The following is a 26,123-nucleotide window of genomic DNA, read 5'->3' on the forward strand; positions in this document are numbered from 1 at the left end:
AAACAATATTCAAGTTTTCAAACACAAGTAATACATTTAATTCTACCATATTAATCAGGACTATATTACCTATCAAGAATATTTTCAACATATTATTGCCCTTCTGATACACTTATATGCTTCTCATTTTTTAAAAAAATTGGAACTTGATGGACAAATTAATTTGGTTTTGTGCCACTTGCAGAAATAACTACTAGGTTTTCTAACTGGCAGAAACAGTTCCTAATTTAAAAGCATCAAAACTGACTTTGTTGTTTAAGATGCAACCAGATCAATCTATAAAATTGTTCTTGAGGGCAGCTGAATAATTGGCCCTACATGCTTGTCCACTATCTAGAAGACACAAGTATGATGGAAAGCCATCCGCTTCTTGGGCTAAGTGCAGCTCCAACGAACAGCTTAACACCACCCAGGATAAAGAAACTGACTTGACCGATACTCCATCCACCACTTTTTAAAATTCATTTATGGGATGTGAAGGTCATTGACAAGGCCAATACTCATTGCCAATTCTTAATAATCCTTCATGCAGCCATAGTGAACTGCATCTGAAAGTGCTGCTGTCCATGTGGTGTTGTTCTGTTAGGGAGAGATGTTTAAGATCTTTATTCAGGAACAGTAATAGGGTTCCAAGCCATAATTATGTGTGACTTAGAGGGGAATGTACAGATGGTGGCAATATGCTGCCTATGTCAGTGTCGAAGTGGTTCCATGTGGCACTGAACTGTGCACAATCAAGAGTGAGCATCCCGACTTCTGATTCTTAAATGGAGCGAAGATGATGGATGAAACATTTGAAGATGTTATGCTGAGGAAATTCTGCATCTGGGGCTGAGGTGATTGGCTCCAACAACCATAATCTTGCTTTACGGTATGATCCCAATCAGTGGAACATGTTCACCTGATTTCCAGTGACTTCTATCATGCCGAAGTTTTGTGAGACCTCATGTGGTCAAATGCTGCCTTTGTGTTAAGGGCACTCATTCTCATCATTTTGTTTCAAATTGTGCCAACTGAAGGAAATTAGGAATGTAATAATTATTTAAATTAATGAGAAATCTGATCTGTGAAACATGCTGTGCAGAAATTACTTTGAGGAAATCTCTGATACTAGTTCATTGTTAAATGGAATCAGAAACTTATTTATCTTAGGAAGGTAGTGAATAAAAGTAATAAAGTCCCATAGTTATAACATAATGATTATTTTTCAAATTCCACAATATGTACCTTGCTAATATGATGATGGACCCGATTAAAATATTTTTAATCAACCTGTTCAGAGATATTATTACCTCTGCAACAGGAGAGAAACAAACCCAAATCTCCTGGTTTGGATATGACCCCAAGAGCCTTTTTCACAAGGCTGCTCTCTCAATAGAGAGAGAAAACTGGCAGTGATTCTAACCTTAGGGTCATGAGGGATTTCGAACATCCATAGCACTTCAGCCAAAGCAAGAATTGAACCTGTGCTGTTGGTGTTATTCTGTATCACAAACCAACTATCCAGCCAAATGAGCTAATTGGCCCACGTGAGGTCTATTCATTTTTTTGAAGCCTATTTATGATAAGTTTGTAAAACTCTTTCACTTGTTTCCAAAACACCATTAATGGAATAATTATCAGAGCATGTGAACACTGGGCAGCATGGTGGCTCAGTGCTTAGCACAGCTGCCTCACAGCACCAGGCACCTGGGTTTGATTCTCCCCTCGGGCAACTGCCTGTGTGGTTTTGCACATTCTGTGTCTACGTGGGTTTCTCCCTGGTGCCCTGTTTTCCTCCCACAGTCCAAAGATATGCAGGTTAGATGGATTAGCCATGCTAAATTGACCATAGTGTTCCAGGGATATGCTGGCTAGATGAATTAGCCATGGGAAATGCAGGGTTACAGGGATGAGGTGGAGTGATTGGATTGGGTGGGATGCTCTTTGAAGAATCCATGTAGACTTAATGGGCCGAACGGCTTGTTTCCACATTGTAGAGATTGCATGAGTGAAGTAAGGATTAGTCATACAAGAATAACTTGTTTAACAACAGTTAGCAACAGAAGGAAAACTTCTTGCCTGCCCTATCTGCGATTTCATATTCACAGAATCTCTACATTGTGGAAGCAGGTTATTTGGCCCATCAGGTCCACACCAATCATGTGAAGAGCATCCCACCCAGACTCACCTTGTATTCCTCATAGTTAATCCATCTAGCCTGCATATTCCTGGACACTATCGGTAATTTAACATGGCCAATCCACCTAATCTACACGCTTTTGGAGTGCGGAAGGAAACTGAAGCACCTAGAGGAAACCCACGCAGATACAGGGAGAATGTGCAAACTCCAAATAGACAGTTGCCCGAGGCTAGAATCAAACACGGGTCTGTGATGCTGTGAGGCAACAATGCTAACCACTGAGCCAACATTCTGCCCTGGTGATTTATCTGATAAATCTCTCCATGTATAAATTGTTTTTTGCTGCTTCTTTAAAACCTATTTCAATGACATTTTCTGTTCGTCCCTTCTCAGCTTTCCATATCCTATGCACTTTCCTTCTCTTGCATGAGAATTACTTTAAAAGATTCACTTTGAAGCTTATTTTGTTCCAATGTTATTGTATGGCAAGTATTATCAGTAAAGTTGTATGTTGTGGTGTTTGTGGAAATCAATACATGATAAATGCCAATTGTGTCTGAATCACTCCTATTGTACAGGGTATAATCAGTCACTTAATTGATCACATAATTGAGTGGCAACACATGGGAAAAGTCACTTAATTGACTGAGTTTGTTACTGGTACTGGATGTTAATTTGGCTGAACAGAACGTTTTATTACATCTTTTAATCAGTCAGCCTTCTAATAAAACTGACAAGAATGGTTTACACTCAAGCCTCTATTCAAGTGCAGAACTTTAAAAAGTGGAACAGTTTGCCATTAACATTTCCAAGAGAAGGCAAATCAATGAAGACTTAACAACAGACAACAACATAGGTGTTTTTTTTCCCAAAAAGACAATAAATAGTCCAAATGAAAAACAAGATTGTTCTGACAGCTGCCCCTTTTCATGGCAAAATAATTTACGACTACACAATTCTACTTTTAAAATCAATTCAGTCTGAAAGAAAACACAGCTGGTAAACTGAGCTGAAGAAAAAATATTTTAGAATTTCTGTGCTATAAATCATGTTTCACTGGACCTCACAGAATTAGAACCAAAAACCATAGTTTTAGAAGTTCTATGTAGATGTACACAATCCGTTCTGTAATCTCTCAGAACAAGGACAGTATGTATAAGCTGCAATCTCAGGTTTATATTTTTTAAATTTAATCTGTGCTCCAAGATATGGACATTATGGCAATTTAAGCATCCAGCATCAACATCAAGCTCTCTACTCAGTTTCTACATGGAGAGATATCATGTAAATCTCCTTTCCTTTTGCCCCTAAGGTCTGAAGGTCATCATTTCCTGAATCAGTGCTTTTTTCTCTTGGCATTTTCAGGTTTTTCAGATTTTACTGGCAAAGCTAGCTTTTATTGGTCATCTCTAATTGCCCTTAAGAAAGTACTAGTGGATGTTTTTGAAATATTGATATTTTCAAACTCTTAGCTACCCTCTGAAGTGTCCCAGCAAACCACTCAGTTGTAAATAAGCACTAAAAAGCATCAAAAAGGAATGAAACCAGACCTAGACACCAGGCCAAATCAGTCCTGTTGATCCTGCAAAGTCCTCTTTGCTATCATCTGAGGGTTGGTGTCAAAATTGACCGAGCTGGCTTACAGACTCATCGAGCAATAACCTATCAAAGTCATACTCATGGAATCATAAACAGAACATAGAACAATACAGTGCAGAACAGGCCCTTCAGCCCTTGATGTTGCGATGACCTGTGAACTATTCTCAGCGCGTCCCCCTACACGATCCCCAAATCATCCATGTGCTTACCTTATAGGTAACATCTATAGTGCAGGTGATATAATCCACATGGACTTCAGTTAGGCTTTTGACAAGATTTTGCATAGCAGACTGGTTAAGAACCTAAGAGTCTATGGGAACTAAGGCAATTTGGCAAATTGGATCCAAAATTGGCTTATTGACATGAAGCAGAGAGTGACGGTCGAAGGTTGTTTTTGTGACTGGAAGCCTGTGTCCAGGGTTCGGTGCTAGGTTCCTTGCTATTTGCAGTATACACTAATGATCCAGATATGGTCAGAACATTTACACATGACAAAATTGGCAGGGTAGTAAATGTTGAAGAGGGAAGCCTGAGACTGCACGATGGTCAGATGGGTTGAACAATGGAACAGGATCAGAGCGACCTTGGTAAGCATGTCCATAAATCCCTGAAGGCTTATGCCCGAATCGTCGATTCTCCTTCTCCTTTGATGCTGCCTGACCTGCTGCGCTTTTCCAGCAACACAATTTTAAGCTCTGCAGTCCTCACTTTCTCCTAGGCAGCAGGATATGCAGGTAAGGTATTTAAGAAGGCATATGGCGCACTTGCCTTTAACCCTATTGCACTGAATAAAACAGCAAGAGGTTTTGATGGAGCTGTGTATAATGTGAGTAATGGGAGTCCTATGTGTAATGCTGGTCATCACATTATATAAAAAAAAGATTGCACTTGAGGGGGTGCAAAAAAGATTCACCAGAAGGTTGCCTGAGCTATAGTAATTCAGCTACGAAAAGAGACTGGATAGGCTGGGATTGTTTTCCTTACAGCAAAGAGGTTGAATTGGGAGCTGACTGAGGTGTCCAAAGTTGAGGGGCATTGACAGGTAGAAAGTTTTCCCTTTAGTAGAGGGGTCAATAACAGGGGAACACAGATTTAAGAAGAAGAGAAACAGGTTTAGAGGAGATTTGATGAAAAGTATTTTCATCCAGAGGGTGGTAACTATCTGGAACTCACTACCAAAAAGGGTGGTAATAGAAGGAATGCACATGACATTTAAGAGCACTTGAAATGCCATAGCATACAAGGCTATGGACCAAGTGCCAGATAACAGGATTAGAATAAATAAATACACAGATCAGTGGGGACACAATGAGCCAAAAGGCCTTTTTGCTCATGCTATAACAATTTGAAACAAATTCTAATACTATTAGGTCATACCCAGAAAATGTGGCACACAGTAGTGAGCATTTGAAGGTACTGTTTTGTACTGTTCTGTTATTAGACTCCAATTAGAACCAAAGAACTTACAAAATAATTGTTTACTGCAATCCAACAGGGAAGTATCATTCCATAGCTCAAACAAGTCTGAATATGCCTGTAATCTGGCTGATGACACAAGGGCTCATGTGATTCAAAGTCATACAGTCATAGAGATGTACAGCACAGAAACAGACCCTTCAGTCCAACTTGTCCATTCTCACCAGATATCCCAACCCAATCTAGTCCTGCCCGCCAGCATCCAGCCCATATCCTTCGAAATGCTTCTTATTCATATACCCATCCAGATGCCTTTTAAATATTCCTTTGGCAGCTCATTCCATACACGTACCCATCCTTTATGTGAAAAAGTTGACCCTTAGGTCTCTTTTATATCTTTCCCCTCTCACCCTAAACCTATGCCCTCTGGACTCCCCAACCCCAGGGAAAAGACTTTGTCTATTTATCCTATCCATGCCCCTCATAATTTAGAAAACCTCTATAATGTCACCCCCTCAGCCTCCGACACTCCAGGGAAAACAGCCCCAGCTTGTTCAGACTCTCCTTATCGCTCAAATCCTCCAACCCTGGCAACATCCTTGTAAATCTTTTCTGAACCCTTTCAGATTTCACAACATCTTTCTAATACGAAGGAGACCAGAATTGCACACAATATTCCAACAGTGGCCTAACCAATGTCTTGTACAGCCACAGCATGACCTTCTAACTCCTGTACTCAATACTCTGACCAATAAAGAAAAGCATACCAAACATCTTTTTCACTATCCTATCTACCTGACTTACCTCATTAAGGGATATTGTCCCAGCATAATATACACTAACTATAATATATAAAAGGAGTCAACTGCCTTGAAGTCCTCAATATTGAATATTCACTCCAAGAAGTCTCATGGTAACTGGTCAAACCTGATAAACATGCATAGTTCTCAAATCACAAATCAGTTTTCTCTCTAAATATTCTCTCTATTAAATACCAACTGGGGGAAGCATTAATGGCGTCAAGGGTGCAGAATATACTCGGCATAGAGGACATTGTCCATCACCAGGAGTGGCTCGGTTGGAACCAAAAGGACATAGTTTTTTTAGATTAGATTACTTACAGTGTGGACACAGGCCCTTCGGCCCAACAAGTCCACACCGACCCTCCGAACAGCAACCCACCCAGACCCCTTCCCCTACATTTACCCCTTTACCTGATACTATGGGCAATTTAGCATGGCCAATTCACCTAACCTGCACATCTTTGGACTGTGGGAGGAAACTGGAGCACCCAGAGGAAATCCACGCAAACACAGGGAGAATGTGCAAACTCCACACAGACAGTTGCCCGACAGGTCTCTGGCACTATGAGGCAGCACTGCTAACCACTGTGCCACCGTGCCGCCCACCCTTTTCCTTTTACAGTGTGGAAACAGGCCCTTTGGCCCAACAAGTCCACACTGACCCTCCGAAGAGTAACCCACTCAGACCCATTTCCCTCTGACTAACATACCTAACACTATGGGCAATTTAACGTGGCCAATTCACCTAACCTGCACATCTTTGGACTATGGGAGGACACCGGAGCACCTGGAGGAAACCCATGCAGACACAGGGAGAATGTGCAAACTCTACACAGACAGTCGCCTGAGGCTAGAATCAAACCTAGGACTTTGGTGCTATGAGGCAGCAGTGCTAACCACTGAGCCACCGTGCCACCCCATTACTCACTCGACTGAGTCTGTTGCAGGTGGCAAGGCAACCAACAGGTGGTTCTGCCAGGGCTATTCAGTCCCTGGGCTCACGACAGCCTTGGTTCAAACATGGACAAATAACTGAATTCAAGAGAGAAACTGAGAATGACTGTTCTTCACATAAAGGCTGATCAGTAAGCTTTGCAAGGTCAGGAAGGTGAGATCACATGCAGAGTGATACACATCCTGTATGAACATATAGTTCAGGGAATGTAGAGGCAATATGGTAATTAGATGCAGAGGGGAAGTGTTGTTTTGTGCTTGTTTTTTTTGGCTCATAGTTTATAAGGCTGTTTTTAACAGGTTAAAAGTGGACTACACCTCCTCTCACCCTGCATCCTGTAAAAACTCTATCTCTTATTCCCAATTCCTCCACCTCCACAGCATCTGTTCCCAGGATGACCAATTCCACCTTAGAAAATCCTCCTTTTTCAAAGATCACAATTTCCCCTCTCATGTGGTCGACAATGCCCTCCAGCACATCTCCACTCCCCACACCTTCGCCCTTGAACCCCATCCTTCCCAATGCAACAAGGACAGACCTCCCCTGGTCCTCACCTTCTACCCAACCAACCTCCATATTATCTCATCATCTTCCGCCACCTACAAACAGACCCCACCATTAGGGATATATTTTCCTTCCCACCTCTATCAACATTCCATAGAGACCATTCCCACCACGACTCCCTCATCAGATCTACATCCCCATCAGCCCACTCCCGGTACCTTGCAGGAACTGCAAAACCTGTGCCCACACCTCCCCCCTCACCTCCGTCCAAGGCCCCAGAGGATCCTTCCACATCTAACTGAAATTTACCTGCACCTCCATCAATGTCATCTACTGTATCCGTTGCACCCGATGTGGTCTCCTTTACACCAGGGAAACTGAACACCAACTTGCGGATCGTTTCAGAGAACACCTCTGGGACACCCACACCAACCAACCCCAACATCCCATGATTGAACACTTCAACTCCCCTCACATTCTGCTAAGGACATGGATATCCTGGGCCTCCTCCATCAACAAACCCTAACCACCCGATACCTGAAGGAAGAACGCTTCATCTTCCGCCTTGGCAACCACACAGGATTTATGTGGATTTCATCAGTTTCCTCTCCCCTATCTTATCCCACTCCCAAGCCTCAAATTCAGCATCACCCTCTTGACCTGTCCATCGCCTTTCCCATCTATCCATTCCACCTTCCTCTCCGACTTGTCACCTTCTTCCCCATCTTCAATCTACCTATTGCATTCTCAGCTACCTTCCCCCAGCCCCACCCACTCGCATCTATCTCTCAGCCCCCTGTCCCACAAGCATCATTCCTGATGAAGGGGTTTATGCCCGAGACGTTGATTCGCCTGCCCCTCGGATGCTGCCTAACTGGCTGTGCTTTTTCAGCACCACATTCTCGACCCAGAATAAATTGAAGCCCAGGATTAGGGGCCCAACAAAGAATGATATCACAGATAAACCATCAGTTCATTGATTGGTGATAGCTACTAATCTGACTATCTATTACAGATTACTTTCAGATTGAAGGCAAAAAGGGGAAATATTTGCAGGCCATAAGCTAAAAGATCAGTAGGTAATTTTAAAAACTAAATTGATAACTAAGAAATTCAAAAACAGATGTCGGGCCACGCGAAGTGTTGTGACTGAATGGCATGGAATTTGATGGATGCCATTGTGGCTCATATTGACCACATCTGTAACAAGTGTTGGTTGCTTGAGGAACTCCAGATCAGAGTTGATGAGCTGACATCTGAGCTTCAAACACTGCAACACATCGGTGAGGGGGAGAGTTAGCTAGATGCTGTGTTTCAGGAGACAGAAGAAAGGAAAGATGTTCTGCTGAGGGAATATGAACAGCTAGGAGCTAAATTAGAAAGCAAAACCAAAAAGATAATCATCTCTGAATTACTACCTGAGCTACAAGCAAATTGACACATGGTCAACAAGACTAAAGAGGTAAACACATGGCTCAAAATGTAGTGTGGTAGAATTGGGTTTGAGCATCTGTGGGAAATCCTCACCCACCGATCCCACAGCCCCATGGCTGAACACTTCAACTCCCTCTCTCGCTCCATCAAGCACACGTAGGTCCTGGGCCTCCTCCACCGCAAAACCATTACCACCTGATGCCTGGAGGAACAACGCCTCATATTCTGCCTTGGGACACTGCAACCACAAGGAATAAATGTAATTTCAAAAGTTTCCTCATTTCCACTCACCCTGCGTTATCCCAGTCCCAAACCTCCAACTCGGCACCACCCTCCTGACCTGTCCATCAACCTTCCCATCTATCTGCTCTACCCTCCCCTGACCTATCACCTTCTCCCTCACCTTCATCTACCTATCACTTTCTCAGCTACGTTCCCCACAACCCCATTCCCCTCCTAATTATTTCTCAGCCCCCGGCCCATAAGCCTTATTCCTGATGAAGGGCTTATGCCCGAAAAGTCTATTCTCCTTTTCCTCGGATGCTGCCTGACCTGCTGTGCCTTTCCAGCACCACACTCTCAACTCTGATTTCCAGCATCTGCAGTCCTCACTTTCTCCTAGCAATCATGTAACCACTGATGCTTATCAGAAAAATCCATTTGTCCACTAACTCCCTTTATGGAAGGGAATCTGCTGTCCTTACCTGAACTGGCCTACATGTGACTCCAGACCCACAACAATATGATTGATTCTTAGCTGTCTTTCTGGGCAATTAGGGATGGGTAATAAATGTTGGCCTAGCCAGAAATGCCCACATCCCGTGAATAAATAGAATAAATCAATCTGTTTATATATAACACAAATTTAAATATTTCAAGGGAATCCAAGATGGCGGTGACCAAGGAGAATCACATTTGTTGGGTTCTCTGCAACAACATCAGCAGGACAGGCCTAGAACCTGTTCATTCCATGCTACTGTGAGTAAAAACACAGTAAAAGAGCTACAGAACTTGAAAATTTTACTTATCTTCATTTTTTTACTGCAGGAGAGTGACGAAGAAAGGAGCAAGTTCACCTGGGAGCGGGGCTGTGGCCCAATCCACTGAGGCAGCAGGCTTGCTTACTCACCAGGCCTTGGTTGAGGGGCTTGCCAAATCTCACGAGGTTCTGGGGAGGCAGACTGAAGAGAAAATTGAGGAGAAGCTGGCCCCAGTCTCTTCTATGCTGCAAGACCTGGGGAAAAGGACTGATGTGCTCGAACACTGGAACACAGAGGTAGAGCCAGAGGCTGAAGCCCTGGAAACACAGGTCCATGGTTTGCTGGATCTGGTGAATGATCTTGAGAACAGGAGCAGAAGAAAGAACCTTTGTATTGTTGGCATACCGGAGAGGACGAAAGTGGGATTCTTTGAGAGGTGGTTCCCAGAATTTCTTAGTTTGGAGGCTGAAAAGGGAAGGGTAAAGATTGAGACAGCCCACTGGGTCATGGCACAAAGGCCAGGGATGGACCAGTGCCCTCGCCCTGTCCTGGTACAGTTTACACCATTGTAAAGGCAAACAGAGAGTCATGGAAGCTTCCAGAGCCCAAGGGAACGATCCAAGGGCGTTGGTGTTCAAGGGCACCAGGGTCAAGCTTTTTCAAGATTTTTCAGCAGCGGTGATCCGGAAAAAGAAGTCCTACCATGGCATCAAGAAGAGACTGAGAAAGCTTGGGAGCCAGTACTCTCTAAGATATCCAGCGGTGCTTCGGATTAATTATAATGGACATGTACATTCATTCGACTCGCCAGAGAAAGCAAGGACCTTTGTGGACATGCTGACTCAAGCTGGAAGATTGAATAGGCACAGATGACAGAGCTGTTCGGGTTTGTCCTTCTTTAGAGAGGAGTTGGTGGAGTCTCCTTTTGTTGGTAATAAATTGCATTAAATTATGCTCAGGATGGATAGAGTATTTTCCTTTAACTTCGAAGTTATACCAAGGGATGGGTGACATATTTACTTTTAATTTACTTGTGTGTATTACTAATCTTGCGTTTTTCTACTGGGTTGTGTGTGTGGCGCGACCCTAGCTGGTAGGAGTTAAGAGGGTGGTGGAGATGGTTAGTAGGGCTTTGGGATGTATAGGTGACCCCTTTGAATGGCGGGGGGGAGGGGAGGAAATGAAGATTCCTCTAATCAGTGCCTTTGGCACTTTTTTGTTTTTCCGCTTTTGGTGTACATAGCTTTTGCAAGTTTTGTAGGTTTGTTGGTTGTAGCAATTTTAGTTTATGTAGTTTTTGTGTTTTGTGGACTTTCTTGAAGTGAAGCTCAACGATTCCCTGTGGGGTCTAAATAGTGCTGTAGAAGGTTATGGCTGAGGATGTATTCAAGTGGTGTACCTGGAATATTAGGGGATTCACTCCCCAGTCAAGAGGAAAAAGATACTTTCCAGTTTTAAAAGGGAGAGGGTGGATGTTGCCTTATTGCAGGAAACACACCTAAATGATGTAAAGCATTTGAAACTGCAACAGAATGGGTATGATCGGGTTTATTTCTCATCTTTCAATAAGAGGAGTAAAGGGGTGGCCATTCTTGTTAGGAAGAATCACCCATTTAAATTGTTAGAATGTATTAAAGAAATACATGGGAGAGTTGTAATCCTTAAAGCTTTGATACATGTGGAAGAATACGGGATCTTAAATGTTTACTGTCCCCCGGCCCACCCCCTCAAGTTCTTGATAGAAGCACTTTCTAGACTAGTTAACCTCACATCTCAGCATATTATCAAGGCGGGGAGGGGGGGGAGGGGGGGGGGAGGGGGAGGTGGGGGGGCATTTTGATTGTCTAATAGATCCTACAATGGACAGATTGCCCAAAAGCCCCCCGATATCTTCTTCACAGTCCAAGAAATTAAGGGATTTGTGTATTCAACTAGGATTGGTAGATGTTTGAAGGCACATTTACCCTACTGGCAGGGATTTTACTTTTTTTTCCAAATCTGCACAAATGCCATACCAGGATTGATTTATTTTTGACTTCCTCAACGCATTTAGGCTCGGTGGTATGTACAATTGGCAATATCACTATTTCTGATCATACTCCAGTGTATTTAATGGTCAAGGGTGAGCATACTATGGTAGGTTCTAGGCATTGGCAATTGGATCCCTTTATCCTTAAGGATAGCAAGTTTACTGAATTCTTTTCTACTGAATTCAGGACATTTTTAGACATTAATTTAGGATTGACCAGTAATCCATCCATTCTGTGGGAAACAGCTAAAGCCTTTGCTATGGGGTTAGTTATTTCTTATTCTGCCAGGAAGAAATGGCAGAAGGGTGTGCAACAATGCTTGATCGAGACATATGAAGGCAGCTGAAAAGGCATACTTTGACAGGCCCTTGTTGGCTAAACTGCAGAGGATTGTAGCACTTCAGGTCTGCACTGAACTCCGTGCTCACACAGACAGCTAAGAGGAAGCTTACATTTGTAAACTAAAGGCTGAGCATGGTGATAAGCCAGGCAAGTACTTAGCGTATCTTGCCAGGAAAAGGAATGCTCCCCAAGCCATTACCTCGATCAGGGAGGATGTTGGAATTTTAACCTATGATTCTAAAAGGATTAGCATGGCATTCCAGAAATTTTACGCCGAACTATACCAGTCTAAAAGTTGTGAGGATAGGCAGGTTAGGATGGCGTCTTTTTTAAAGAATTTGGACCTCCCAGGGGAGACCCCTGAACCAGAGTCTCTCCTTAATGCCCATTGTCAGTGCAAGAGGTGCAGGAGGCTGTGAGGCAGCTTCAGAATGGAAAGGCACCTGGTCCTGAAGGACTTCCCAGTGAGTTTTATAAGGAATTTATAAGCATACTGTCCGGACCGATGCTTAGTATGTTTAACGAATCACGTAGTCGTGGCCTCCTCCTGCCACCTTTAAGAGAGGCAAACATCTCTCTTATTCTTAAAAAAAGACAGGGCCCAAGTGGACTGTGCTTCCTCTGGTCCAATTTCACTCCTGAATGTCAATTTTAAAATCCTATCTAAGACGCTGGCACTAAGGTTAGAAACTGTGCTGCCCTCTATCATTAAAGAGGATCAGACGGTGTTTATAAAAGGTTGCAGGTCGTAGAATAATGTCAGGAAGTTACTTAATATGATCCAAGTACGTCAACAACGATCGGTACAGGGATTAGTGATCCCTTTAGATGCAGAAAAAGCATTTGACTGGTTGATTGGCCATATCTTTTTTATACTTTAAAGCGGTTTGGCTTGAGTGAGGCCTTTATCAGGTGGGTAGAGGTTTTGTATAGTGACCCTCTTGCTGCTGTACTCACCAATGGTGTGCGCTCAAGCAATTTCAATATTCTTAGGGGCAGTTGACAGGGCTGGCCCTTATCACCATTGCCTTTTACATTGGTGATTGAACCGCTGGCTGAGGCAATACGTAAGGATCCCAATATAACTGCTCCCGAAGTGGAGACAAAGTTGCATAAGATTGCATTGTATGCAGATGACGTTCTTGTCTTTATCAAACCCAACAGTTTATCCTTTACAATACATCTGATACAATACATTAATTCATTTGGCAGTTTTTCAGATTAAAAGATCAACTTTGTGAAATCAGAGGCCATGCCTGTGGGTGGTCTCCCGAAAATGCCTGATCCAGAGGACGAACCTCAATTTCTCTTTAGATGGTCAAAGGAGGGTTTTCTCTATGTAGGAATATTCATTACTCACGTATTTGATCAGCTATTTAAAACCAATTTTGCCCATTTATTCGACAGAATCAAAAAAGACCTTCAAAGATGAGAGGCGCTTCCAATCTCCTGGTTAGGTTGGGTAGCCCTCATTAAAATGAACATTCTCCCCCATCTGCTGTATCCTATGCGAATGCTTCCTTTGTTTTTTAACTAAGCAAACATTTAGAAGACTGAACGGCCGATTCAGTTCCTTTATTTGGTATCGCAAGCGACCCCTTCTTAAATTGATTAAATTGCAGCTACCCCACAGTCTGGGAGGAGTGGATCCCAAATATTAAAAACTATCAGTTAAGCTTGTTACTATCCTATGTGAATGACTGTGCCCAGGGGACTCTCGCTCACTGGCTGGACATCGAAGCATTAGGCAAGATGTCCCCTTACTGGCTTGTTGTTCTTGGACAAAATGAGGACAGTCAAGGAATATTGCCACAGCCCAATAGTAATTAATACTGTCCAGGCGTGAAAGGCAATATGTCAAAATGAGGGTAATATTGCCAAAACATAATCTTTTACACCCATAGTTGGTAAGCCAGGTTTTCAGCCAGGGATGATGGACTTGGGGTTTAAACTATGGGCAGCTACGGGTGTGTCTTGCTTGGGTGACTTATTCGATGGGCATATACTGGTGTCTTTTGACCAGTTGGCTCAGAAATACAAGTTGCCCAGTAGGGACCTATAGATTCCTATAGATCTGACATGGAGAAGAGGGTGTTGAGTACTGAGAACACACTTTCTGTCTGTAATATCTATCACCTATTGGGAGAGGGTCCCTCGGAAGAGTCTGAATGGCTCCGTAAGGAATGGGAGATAGAGCCAGATGTTAAGATCTCTTCTGAAGTATGGGAGAATATCTGGGAAAATGCAAGGATGATCTCAATCTGCAGCAGGACCCACGCCTTGCAATTGAAGATTCTCTACAGGGTCCACTTGGCTCCAGATTGCCTTTCAAAATTTAAAGCAGGAGTATCTCCAATGTGTCCTCAATGCAAGATGAGTTTGGTTATACTCACTCATTGTCTCTGATCCTGCCACAGGCTGAGGGCATACTGGAGTGCTGTGGTAGGTGAAATAGAGAGGGTCTTGAGGACAGAGATGGCGATGAACCCTGTATCTCTTCTGCTTGGCCTTGTTCATCCACTTCCATTAGATGCGCGCAAAAAAAAGGCTTATCAGTATCCTCACTTTTTGTGCGAGAACAAACATTCAGTTTAGGTGGGTGTCTGAAAACCCCCTGCGGCTACTGGGCTGGTGTAATCTACTCATGGAACACACCCCTTTGAACTTCCTTACAAAAATGGTGCACCGTAAAACTGAGAATTTTTATAAGGTGTGGTGACCCTTTCTGGACTACTTGGATACAGATTTGTCTGCCATACCAAAGTACAGCCATAATGATTCTGTTTAATGAGTCTGGTATCCAGGGAGGAGGAACTACAAACACATCAATATGTAGAAATTTATGCACTTGATGGTCGAGGATGATTACTTTGCTTCATTGAGCTGTATTATTATTATTATTATTATTATTATTATTGTCATGATTTTGTTTAGTTAGTTATTAGTTATTGTTTATTTCTTTATGTAATTAGTGGGGGTTTTTGTATTGGCTTGAATTGTTTGTTTTGTATTTGTTGTAATATCCAAAACCTTTTCTTCTCTTTTCAATAAAAATATATTTATAACATTCAAAACACAATGTCAAAAATAATCCTATTAATCTCAACAGCACTCCGTTATTGTACTCACACCAGAAAGAATCCCTTTCTTTATCACAACCGCAGGGCTTAATTTGACCGTCTTTCCAATTCCCAGAATTGAGTATTTGGTAGCCCCTTACCCGAGTCTTCATAAAATGTAGCTTAAATTTCCTCAGCTTCAAAGAACTCCTTCCGGATTTTAACCAAGTATTTCTGGTTTAGAACTTTCAAACTAAACTCCTTATACTGTAGTATTAATAGTTCTAAACTATCACCCTTCTTTAGCAGCAACTGTCTTACCTATCCAGCTTCAGCTAAGACTTAAAGTCATTGAGTCATAGAATCAAACAGCACAAAAACAGACCCTTCAGTTGAACTTGTCCTTGCTGACCAGGTATCCCACACTTAACTAATCCCATTTTCCTGTATTTCGTTCATATCCTTCTAAACATTTCTTATTCATGTACCTGTCCAAATGTCTTTTAAATGTTGTAATTGTGCCTGCCACTACAACTTCCTCTGGCAGCTCATTCCATACATTCATCACCTTCTGAGTGAAAAAGTTGCCTTGTCAGTCGCTTTTAAATCTTTTCCCTCTCACATTAAACCTATACCTTTTGGTTTTGGACTACCCTTTTCTTGGAAAAAATTATGGCTGTTTACCTTATCTATGCCTTGTCATGATTTTATGAATTAATATCAGCCTCCCATGCTCCAGGATAAAAGTACCAGCCTATCCAGCATCTCCTTATAGCTCAAACCGTCTGGTCCTGCCTACAACCTTGTAAATTTTTCTGCACCTTTTCTAGTTTGAGGATATCCTTCCCACAGCAAGATGACCAGAATTGTACGCAGCATTCCAAAAGTAACCTCACCAATGTCTTGTGCAGCTGTAATAAGACATTCCAACTTCTATATTGAATGCTCTGACCAAGGAAGGCAAGCATGCCAAACACCTCCTTCACCACTCTGTCTATATGTGACACCACTTTCAAGAAACTATGAGCGTGTACACCTAGATTCCTCTCTTCAATCACACTTCCCAGTACCCTACCATTAATTGTGTAAGTCCTGCCCTGGTTTACCTAACCAAAATGCAACACCTCACAGTTATCTAAATTAAACTCCATCTGCCACTTCTCAGGCTATTGGTCCATCTGATTAAGATCTCTTTGTACTCTTTGATAACCTTCTTTACTGTCGACTATCCTGTCAACTTTGGTGTCACCTAGAAATTTACTAACCATACCTCATACATTCTTACCCAAATCGTTGATATAAATGACAAACAACAGTGGAACCAGGACTAATCCTTGCAGCACACCTCTGGTCACAGGCCTCTAGTCCAAATAACAATTATCTATCGTCACCCTCTGTCTTCTACCATCAAGCCAATTTTGTTTCCAATTGGCTAGCTTTCCCTGGTCCCATGTGATCTAACCTTACTAACCAGTCTACCATGTGGGACTTTGTTGAAGGTCTTGCTAAAGTCCATGTAGACAATGTCTACTGTTCTACCTTCATTTGCCTTTTTGGTAACCTCTTCAAACAACTCAATAAAATTTTTGAGATTTGTGATTTCCCATGCACAAAGCCATGTCTTAATCAGCCCTTGCATTTCCAAATGCACGTAAATCCTATTTCTCAGAATCCCTTCCAACAACTTACCCACTACTGAAGTCAAATTCACCAGTCCATATTAAGATATGAGTGTTTCCCTCAGGCCAAAATCAAAACTTTGGAACCTGCTTACTGAAGCCTAATGCACAACTGTTTACTCTGTTCATTAGTAAAACTCACCCGGTGAAAACAAAACCTCATTACTGTTCAGGAAATCTCTGTTTTATACTGTTTTAAATTAAATCACCATCACTGCAGAAATACCTACGCGTCAATCACTAAAATCATTCATAGTCAGAGAAATCCCACATACTATTTGTTCAAAATCTAAACTCTATAATAAATAATTTTGAAATATATTCATATAAATAACACATCTCACACACAATACCATATCAGCAACGGATTCTAAGATATGCAATCAGCTTAGGTTGTATGACATTATTACCAATCATGGTACTACCTTGCAATGAACCAGTAGCCAACTCAGACCAAATGCTTGACAAGACAATAATAAACAAAGAAACACAAGAAAAAAAGCCCAATGCAATGAGTGCATGATGCTGCTGAGTGATATCAACAAGCAAGACAATCAAGTTGACAGCCAAGAGTAACTGAGAATAGCATGCACCTCTCCAAATGGGTAAATGATCACAGATCAAATGAGTAGGCAAATCTCCAAAATGTTCCATCGAAATTTGAATTATTAATCTTGTTATCTGTATAATTGTTAAATTGACAATATGCTTCAATAGCTGAAAATGTGTTGCTGGAAAAGTGCAGCAGGTCAGGCAGCATCCAAGGAGCAGGAGAATCGACGTTTCGGGCATGAGCCCTTCTTCAGGCTCATGCCTGAAATGTCGATTCTCCTGCTCCTTAGATGCTGCCTGACCTGCTGTGCTTTTCCAGCAACATATTTTCAGCTCTGATCTCCAGCATCTGCAGTCCTCACTTTCTCCTAATATGCTTCCATACAAAGATGTATATCTGTTTAGGATTTCCTTTCTTCAAAAACAGGGGAATGTTGTGTTATGACTCGCAGCAGATATATGATATATTTTTAAAGAACTAGCTCATGATGGCATCACTATACCATGATATGTGACCTAATGGTACAAAGATCTCAGTCTCCATCCTACTAAGTCCTCTTGCAGGATGACACACTGACAGAAGTGTGCTGCAGTACATCAAATACATCCAAATTGCTTTTGCTTTAGCCTAGACATCCAAGTGCCTGTGATTGTACCATATATGTAGATACCAAGTACTGTACTGCAAGAAAAGTTCATTGTATTTTTAGTACTACATGATTCACATCTCATGTCAGTAATGTAAATGTTATCTCTGTGTAGTTGCCAGTCGTCAACAATTATGTCATGTCAAATCATCTAACCCAGCAGAAAAAGTGGGCTTTCAACTCATTTGGTTTAAATTGTGCCCACACTGTGAATCAGATAAGCAAAAAACAGTACAATAAGCTACTGTACCATTCTATTCGACCAGTGGAAATCCTTCTATGAAAGAGTGCTTGCTGTTCCCAATAAAAAACATCTTCCCATTTTGACCCTGATAAATCTTCAGATTTTATAATAATCTGAGTAAAATTTAAATATTGGTTTAATTATTCTACCTCAGTTCATACTTCTTCTACAATATGATGCTAATTATTTCTGCATCCTCAGTCAGGCATGAAAACAATGCATTGAACTCTCAGTATACCTGTCAAGGAAGATTTTTTTCACACAGTACATCTCATGCTAACCTACACCATTATCAATGTCTATAACTCAACTAGGTTGTGCAATAATTATAGAAAGGAAAATTAACACTGGTTACTTTCCCTTAACATCAACATTTTGCTTAACCTTCAATGCTTCAAATTCCAAACATATAATTTAAAATCACAAATTACGTTTCTATATTTTGCATTTTTCTCACAAAATTTGATAATTGCACATTTCTCAATTTATATTTCTGGCCTCTCTTTTGAAATTTCAAAATGTCAATAACATTCAAACTAACAACATATAGGAACAATGTAGCAGATTTATGAAGGGAAGTACACAAGTATAGGGTCAGAGTTTTACATCAGGGAAAGAAGCTCTTCAGTCCATATATCCTCATCGGTCATCAGGCAACATCGACTCTAGTCCCATTTTCCAGAATTGGCCCCTAGCCTTGTATGCTATGGTGGTTCAAAGTGATCATCTAAGTGTTTAATAAATTTTAAGTTTAAATTTTGCAGAAAATTATATTTCCTCATCTATGTCTAAACCACAGTTTTACATATACATTTGAACGTTGAGAGAATGAGAGTAACATATCAGTGTGAAATCACTTTTACAGACTTTTAAATCATGTTCCTCCAACATACCTGTGGCAAAGCTTGCACAACTGTATCGAGTAAAGCCCTCATTCCAGTAGCCATCTTGAGTAGTTTCAGCACTAGAGATGTAAAAATTAATACGGAACACTTAATATACTAGTTATTATAAGTAGTGAATACACATGAAGAGTAAAAATATATACTTGGTAAGATTATTTGAATAGATGATTTAAGAAACACCATGACTGCACTTACTCCCTCCCTGGAGATGGTGAGGCAAGTTGTAAGAAGGCAAATAATTGGGAAGATTGGCCTTAATGTGCTACCAGCTTGATTACCTGCCATTCCTGGCAGGTGAGAAACGTGACTAGTTCTCTGAATCAGGAACCAGGTCAGCCTGTCTGTTGCATTAATAGGTGGGTAGAATGAGGATGGTTGTCCTCCATTCTCTCAATCCAGGACGAATTGGGAGCAGGGATGGAGAGACAAGGAGGTCGCTACTGAAGGTCACACACCCTGGTCTTGACTGTAACCTCTTTGAGCACTCTCTCCTGAAGGAAAATTGCCTATCCATTTACTCTTGGATCTCTGCTGATTGGCCAGCAGCTTCAAGCAAGGTAGAACTTCTACATCAAGGCACGTGATTTGCCTGGATGCTTGCCAATCAACTCTTAGAGTTTGATCTGGTGAGCTCTAACATAGATGGGGTAGGGAGGTAGTCACTACTGGAGACGCTCACACCGACACTTAGTGTTTAGAGCGCTGAACAGCCAAAGCCAGATGTTTTGTTGTTTCTCTGGTTATAAAGCATTCCCTGAGCAAAACTCAGAATTGAACATCAGTTTGGAAGGACACAGGTCCATTATACAGCCCACCTAACTCTCCTTCTGTTTTTTTAGTTACAATCTGTACAATCTGCCTCTATAGTATCTTTCCACCAGGGACAATACTTCTTCAGGTTGTATTGATAGAAATCAATTCAAATGTTTCAAACAAAAACAGAAATTGCTGGAGAAACTCAGCAGATCTGGCAGCATCTATGGAGACACAAACAGAGTTAACGTTTCAAGTTCAATATGACTTCTTCAAAAAGGAAAGGGCATAGAAAATGGAGAGCTGGGGAACAAATGGTGTGGAGGCCCAAAAGACAAAGGAGTTGCTAATTGGGAGAGAACATGAGAGAAAATCCACATTTACCTCTAACAATGCCATGGACTAAACCACTTGTAATGTTTCATTTGTTCTTGGCATAAATGTCATACAAAACTTTTCCATATTTCATAGAGTCATAGAGGTTTACAACATGGAAACAGGCCCTTCAACTTGTCCATGCCACCCAGTTTTCACAATTAAACTAGTCCTATTGCTCCATATCCTCCCAGACCTATCCTATCCATGTACCTGTCCAAATGTTTCTTAAATGATGAAACTGTACTCACCTCTGGCACTACCTCTCGCAGCCCATTCCAGACACTCATCACCCTCTGTGAAAAAAGTGCCCCTCTGAACCCTTTTGTATCTCTTCCCCCACACCTTAAATCTATGCCCTCTAATTTTAGACACCCCTACCATGTAGACTATCTACCTTAACTACACATCTCATGATTTTATAGACCTGTATAAGGTTACCCCTCAGTCTCCTATGCGCCAGGGAAATAAGCCCCAGCTTATCCAGCCTTACCTTATAACTCAAACCTTCCAGTCCAGGTAGAATCCTGGTAAATCTTTCTCCACTCTTTCAAGTTTCGTAATATCCTTTCTATGTATGGTGACCAGAACTGCACGCAATACTCCAAATGTGGCCTTACTGACATCTTGTACAGCTGCAACAAGACATTCCCACCTCCTATACTCAGTGCTGGGATCAATGAAAGCAAGCATACCAAAAACCTTCTCCACCACCCTGTCTATCTGTGACTCCATTTTCAAGGAGCTATGAACCTATAACACTCCAGGATTTCCCAGAGCCCTATTATTGACTGCGTATGTCCTGCTCTGTTTTGACATACCAAATTACAACACTTTGCATTTATCTAAATTAAACTCTATCTGCCATTGCTTAGCTCACTGCTCTAGTTGATCCAGATCTCATTGTATTCCCAGATAACTTTCAGTGTCCACTACACCAATCTTGGTGTCATCTGCAGACTTTCTAAGCAAACTTCCTAAGTTCTCGTCCAAATCATTTATATAAATGATGAATAATATTGGATCCAGCACCTGATTTTTGTGGCACACACCACTGGTCATAGGCCTCCAGTCTGAAAAACAACCCTCCACACCACCCTCTGTCTTCTATCTTCAAAACAATTTTGTATCCAATTGGTTAGCTTTCTCTGGATCCCGTGAGACTTAATCTTACCCAACAGCCTACAATGCAGTACCTTTTAAAAGTCTTGCAATGTCCATGTAGACAACGTTTACCACATTGCCCTCATTTATTTTCTTGATCACCCCTTCAAAAAACTCAATCAAATTTTGTGAGACATGGTTTCCCATGCACAATGCCATGCTGAGTATCCCAAATGAGTCTTTGCCTCTCCAAATGCCAACATTAGCCACCTTCCAATTTTCGGGCACTTCACCCTTGGCTGTCCATGATACAAGTACTCAGCACCTTGCAATTTACTCACTAGCCTCCCACAAAGTCCTCGAGGCACTTCATCAGGTCCTGGGGATTTATCTACCTTAATGCGTTTTAAGACTTCCAGCACCTTTTCTTCTGTAAAGTGGACTCTCTTCAAGACATCACTATTTATTTCCCTAATTTCACGAGCATGCATGCCTTTCTCGACAGTAAATACTGATGACAAATATTTATTTGGGATCTCACCCATCTCTTGTGGCTCTGCACATAGATGGTCTTGCTGGTCTTTAAGAAGTCCTATTCTCTCCTGATTACTCTTCTGTCATTCAGGGATACTTGTAGAGTCTCAATGCATTCTTCTTTACCTTATCTGTCAAAACTATCTTATGTCCCCTTTTAGTCCTCCTGATTTCTTTCTTTAAGTGTATTACATCACCCTCTATACTCCTCAAGGAATTCACTTCCTCCAGCTGCCTATACATGTCACATGCCTCCTTTATCTTGACCAGGGCCTCAATAACTCTAATCATCCAGAGTTTCTTACTCCAGCCAGCTTAACCCTTTACCCTGACAGGAACATGCTGGCCTTGAACTCTCATGAACTCACTTTTGAAAGCCTCCCACATATCAAATGTCCTTTTGCCTGCAAACAGCCTCCCCCAATCAATTTTTGAAAAATCCTGTCTAAGACCATCAAAATCGACCTTGCCCCAATTTAGAATTTCAAATTGAGGACCAGACCATAGGTATTTTAAAACTAATGGAATTGTGGTCACTGGTCCCAAAGTGCTCCCCCACTAACACTTCTGTCATTTGCCCTGCCTTATTTTCCGACAGGAGGTCAAGTTCTGCCCCTTCTCTAATAGGCCATCTACAGACTACATGACAGATTCTTCTTGATCATACTTAATAAATTTGTCTCCATCCAAGCCCTTAAAACCATGGCAGTCCCAATCGATATTAGGAAAGTTAAAATCCCCTACTATTACAACCCTATTATTCTTGCAGCTATTTGCATTGTCCTTCCATATTTGCTCCTCAATCTCCCACTGACTCCCTCAATCTGGTAGTAGCAATCAGGTAATAATTGTAACAGGAGGTTCCATTCCTCTGCTAGAGCAGGTGCTAATGTCCAGTATCCTGATTTCAATGGGTCTGCAGGGTGGAGTGCATTCTTTTCAGGTATCTGGGTGCCACTTAGTCTAGGTAGGCTTTGTGGGGCTTCAGGACCTGAGGAGACTGGGGATGCCCTCGGGGCTGCAGAATTGGTGATGCTATTGTGAGGTAGGAAGTCTATTATCAGATCATTTAAGGAGTATATTCCTTCAGTCTTGAAGCTGTTTAGGGAACGTCTTGTTTTGCTGTTTAGTTCCTGAGCTGGCTGAGGTCAAGTTGAGGTATTATGGGTATGCTCTGTTTAGCTAAAAACAGACATGGTTTCTGTGAACAAGTAGTAGGCAGGTAGAGTGATTTATTTTTCTCCCACAGTCACAAACAACAAAGGTATATCCCAGTGAGGAAGAAGAATTCTAGGAAGGAGATAAACCAACCATGGTTAAGCAAAGAAGTTAAAACTTGTGTCAAATTGAAAGAAAGAAACAACACAATAACGAAAATATTAGTGGTATTATAGAGGATTGAAATTTTTTTAACACAAACAAAAGGTAACTAAATAAATAATAAAGAAGAAGAAAATAAGTTTTGAGGATATGGGTTTCTCCCACTTTTCCTCTATTATTTTAGTATCCTGTTTTTTTTGTTTGACAGAGATGCAACAGCACTACTTTGTTTCAGTTGACCCTCAATTAAAGCTTGAAAAGCATTTGCTGAGGTCAGTTTGTTATGACAAATGTTGAAACAAAAATGCAATTCAAAGGTCACAAGACAGAAAATAAGAATAATGTGCATGTCATACAGAAAGTTTTAAAAACTTTATTATGTATAGGTTCTATCGCATTACTAGGTTAATTTCATCTGTAAAAACTAGCTGTACCTACAGTGAAATAAAAGTTTACCGGCCAGCTGGTCCACTCATTAGTTTCCTACTTCTTGCTTTGTCACTTAAAGTGAATTGAGTCGAAGGAATGCATTGCGAATTGGCACAGACAGCTACTGCTGACACAATTCAAAACCAAAACTAATTAAGGTATATACAATTGGACCGATATGAATTGTAGCAAATAATCATACCAGGAAGTAATGCAAAGATTGCCATCTAATATTGATGTTTAACTGTGAGTAGAAATGTAAATTAAGATTCTTCATCAGGTTATTTACAATAACTCCCAGGCATCCATTACTCTTTATGCAATGTGCTACTACTGATATAAAGTCCAAACAGAAAACGGGAACAAAGTTTGCCATTGCTTTTCAAAACACAATCTAGCACAATAAAGATAATTTTAGAAGTTATACTAGTAAGGGATAATATTACCTCTTGCAATTCGTAGCACCCTCATGATGCGAATGATTGTGGGGTTAATGGGCAGGGAGGCATTAATTTCAATTTCTTCCAAGGTTATTCCCATTATTGAAAGCAGAACAATAGCAAGATCCAATTGGTTCCATCTGAAAAAAAGAAATTGCTTTTGCATTTGTGTATTCCACGCACACTGTAATTAGTGAGATAGTGATGGTATGGGAAGTTTTATGACATACCACCTGCAATTTAACCAGTGTTGGCCCAGATCTTCTGGGTCTCTGGATCATCAGAAACTAGACACAAGAGCCAAGAAGCACATCAGGACCTGATGGTAGTCCAAATATGCTAAATCTATGGGAATTGGTGGGATATTTAAACTTCCGATGGTCAGTTCTTCTGCTTCCCCGAATAGATCAGATTTACCTATCTGGATAACTTTGGGCACTATTTTGGGGCGGCATGGTGGCACAGTGGTTAGCACTGCTGCCTCACAGCGCCAGAGACCTGGGTTCAATTCCCGCCTCAGGCGACTGACTGTGTGGAGTTTGCACGTTCTCCCCGTGTCTGCGTGGGTTTCCTCTGGGTGCTCCGGTTTCCTCCCACAGTCCAAAGATGTGCAGGTTAGGTGAATTGGCCATGCTAAATTGCCCCTTGTGTTAGGTAAGGGGTAAATGTAGGGGTATGGGTGGGTTGCGCTTTGGCAGGGCGGTGTGGACTTGTTGGGCCGAAGGGCCTGTTTCCACACTGTAAGTAATCTAATCTAATCTAATCTAATCTAATCTATATACCTAACTCTCTGGATGAGCCCTTAATCTGTAACTCGGCTCCTGAGCTCCTTACTCATCTACCAGACTTCATTAGTTCCTGACTATCATTGAACTGCGCCAATACTCCAACTCCCATGACCCAATACGATAGTCCCTGCCCAACTGCATTGAACTGCAATGAAGCATAGAAAGCAAGAGAACAGCCAAAACTGATAGTGATTGCTACTTCATGGAAAATCTGAGTTTCAACTTAATTTATGCCATGTATTTTAAAACAAGGACAAATCCTTGTCACTAGATTTTCTGTGAATACAGTACTCCTTTAAATCTTTCATTGAGATATATGTAAACTTCACCAAAATGCTCATCAGATAACATCTGTTTGCTAACTTTATTTTCTAGGATTGAAAAATAACATCACGTCTGTTCAACCAGATGTAACTCATCAGGGTCTTTTACTTCCACAATGACTGTTTGCAATTAACAAGAGGGAGTATTAACATTCAAAGCACAAGCATGACTTTGTTCCATGCTGCGAGCTTTTGAATCATTTCAATCTTTGATTTGTAAAATTTAAAGGGACTTGCAGAGAGCTGGACCAACAATCATTCGGTCAAAATATTCACACTTCCTATGTTTTGGGCTTGGACTGGAGAATTGGATGTTAATGAAAAACATTTTAGGTTTCATTCTAACAATTGTGAGTGGTAATTTACAGAGCAGTCTGCAGAGACTAAATGCCTACTGACAGTATAATACATTGAAGCAATTTTTATGACAAATTAACACATAAAAATTAGGTTCATGCTGAGTGACAAAGTAACACCACGCCTTTCCATGTATCCTTAGCCAACATTAGAAATGTTACATTAATGGAGAGTTTCTCATGAAATCCAAGTTAGTAAGAAAACCTAAAAGATTAACTTAGCAAATTCAAGCAAAAGAAATAGCTCAATAACATGCTGCTGCATTTATGTATTTGTGATTATACCAAGAGCATAATATCAAATTCTAAACTACTTTGGTTAATGGAAGAAAAAGGAAGTAGTATATTTTAATGATGATCACATTTATTTTGTACATTTAGTTTTGGAATGTATCGCTCGTAACATCAACATTTATTGTCCGTCCTTAGT

General features: G+C 41.2%; 1 protein-coding gene across 4 annotated transcripts in view; it reads right to left on the reverse strand.

Moving 5' to 3' along the window:
- The window catches only part of cacna1ha (calcium channel, voltage-dependent, T type, alpha 1H subunit a), a 294,694-nt gene that overhangs the window by 38,155 nt on the left and 230,416 nt on the right, over positions 1–26,123 (reverse strand). For all 4 annotated transcript variants that reach the window (XM_043711241.1, XM_043711238.1, XM_043711240.1 and 1 more), the window contains exons 26-27: positions 24,233–24,366; positions 19,260–19,330 (exon numbers count right to left, since the gene is read on the reverse strand). In XM_043711241.1, coding sequence (XP_043567176.1) covers positions 19,260–19,330; positions 24,233–24,366 — 205 coding nt within the window. The remainder of the gene's footprint in view (positions 1–19,259; positions 19,331–24,232; positions 24,367–26,123) is intronic.

Source organism: Chiloscyllium plagiosum, chromosome 21, assembly GCF_004010195.1.
Source record: "Chiloscyllium plagiosum isolate BGI_BamShark_2017 chromosome 21, ASM401019v2, whole genome shotgun sequence".
Classification (NCBI taxonomy): Eukaryota; Metazoa; Chordata; class Chondrichthyes; order Orectolobiformes; family Hemiscylliidae; genus Chiloscyllium; species Chiloscyllium plagiosum.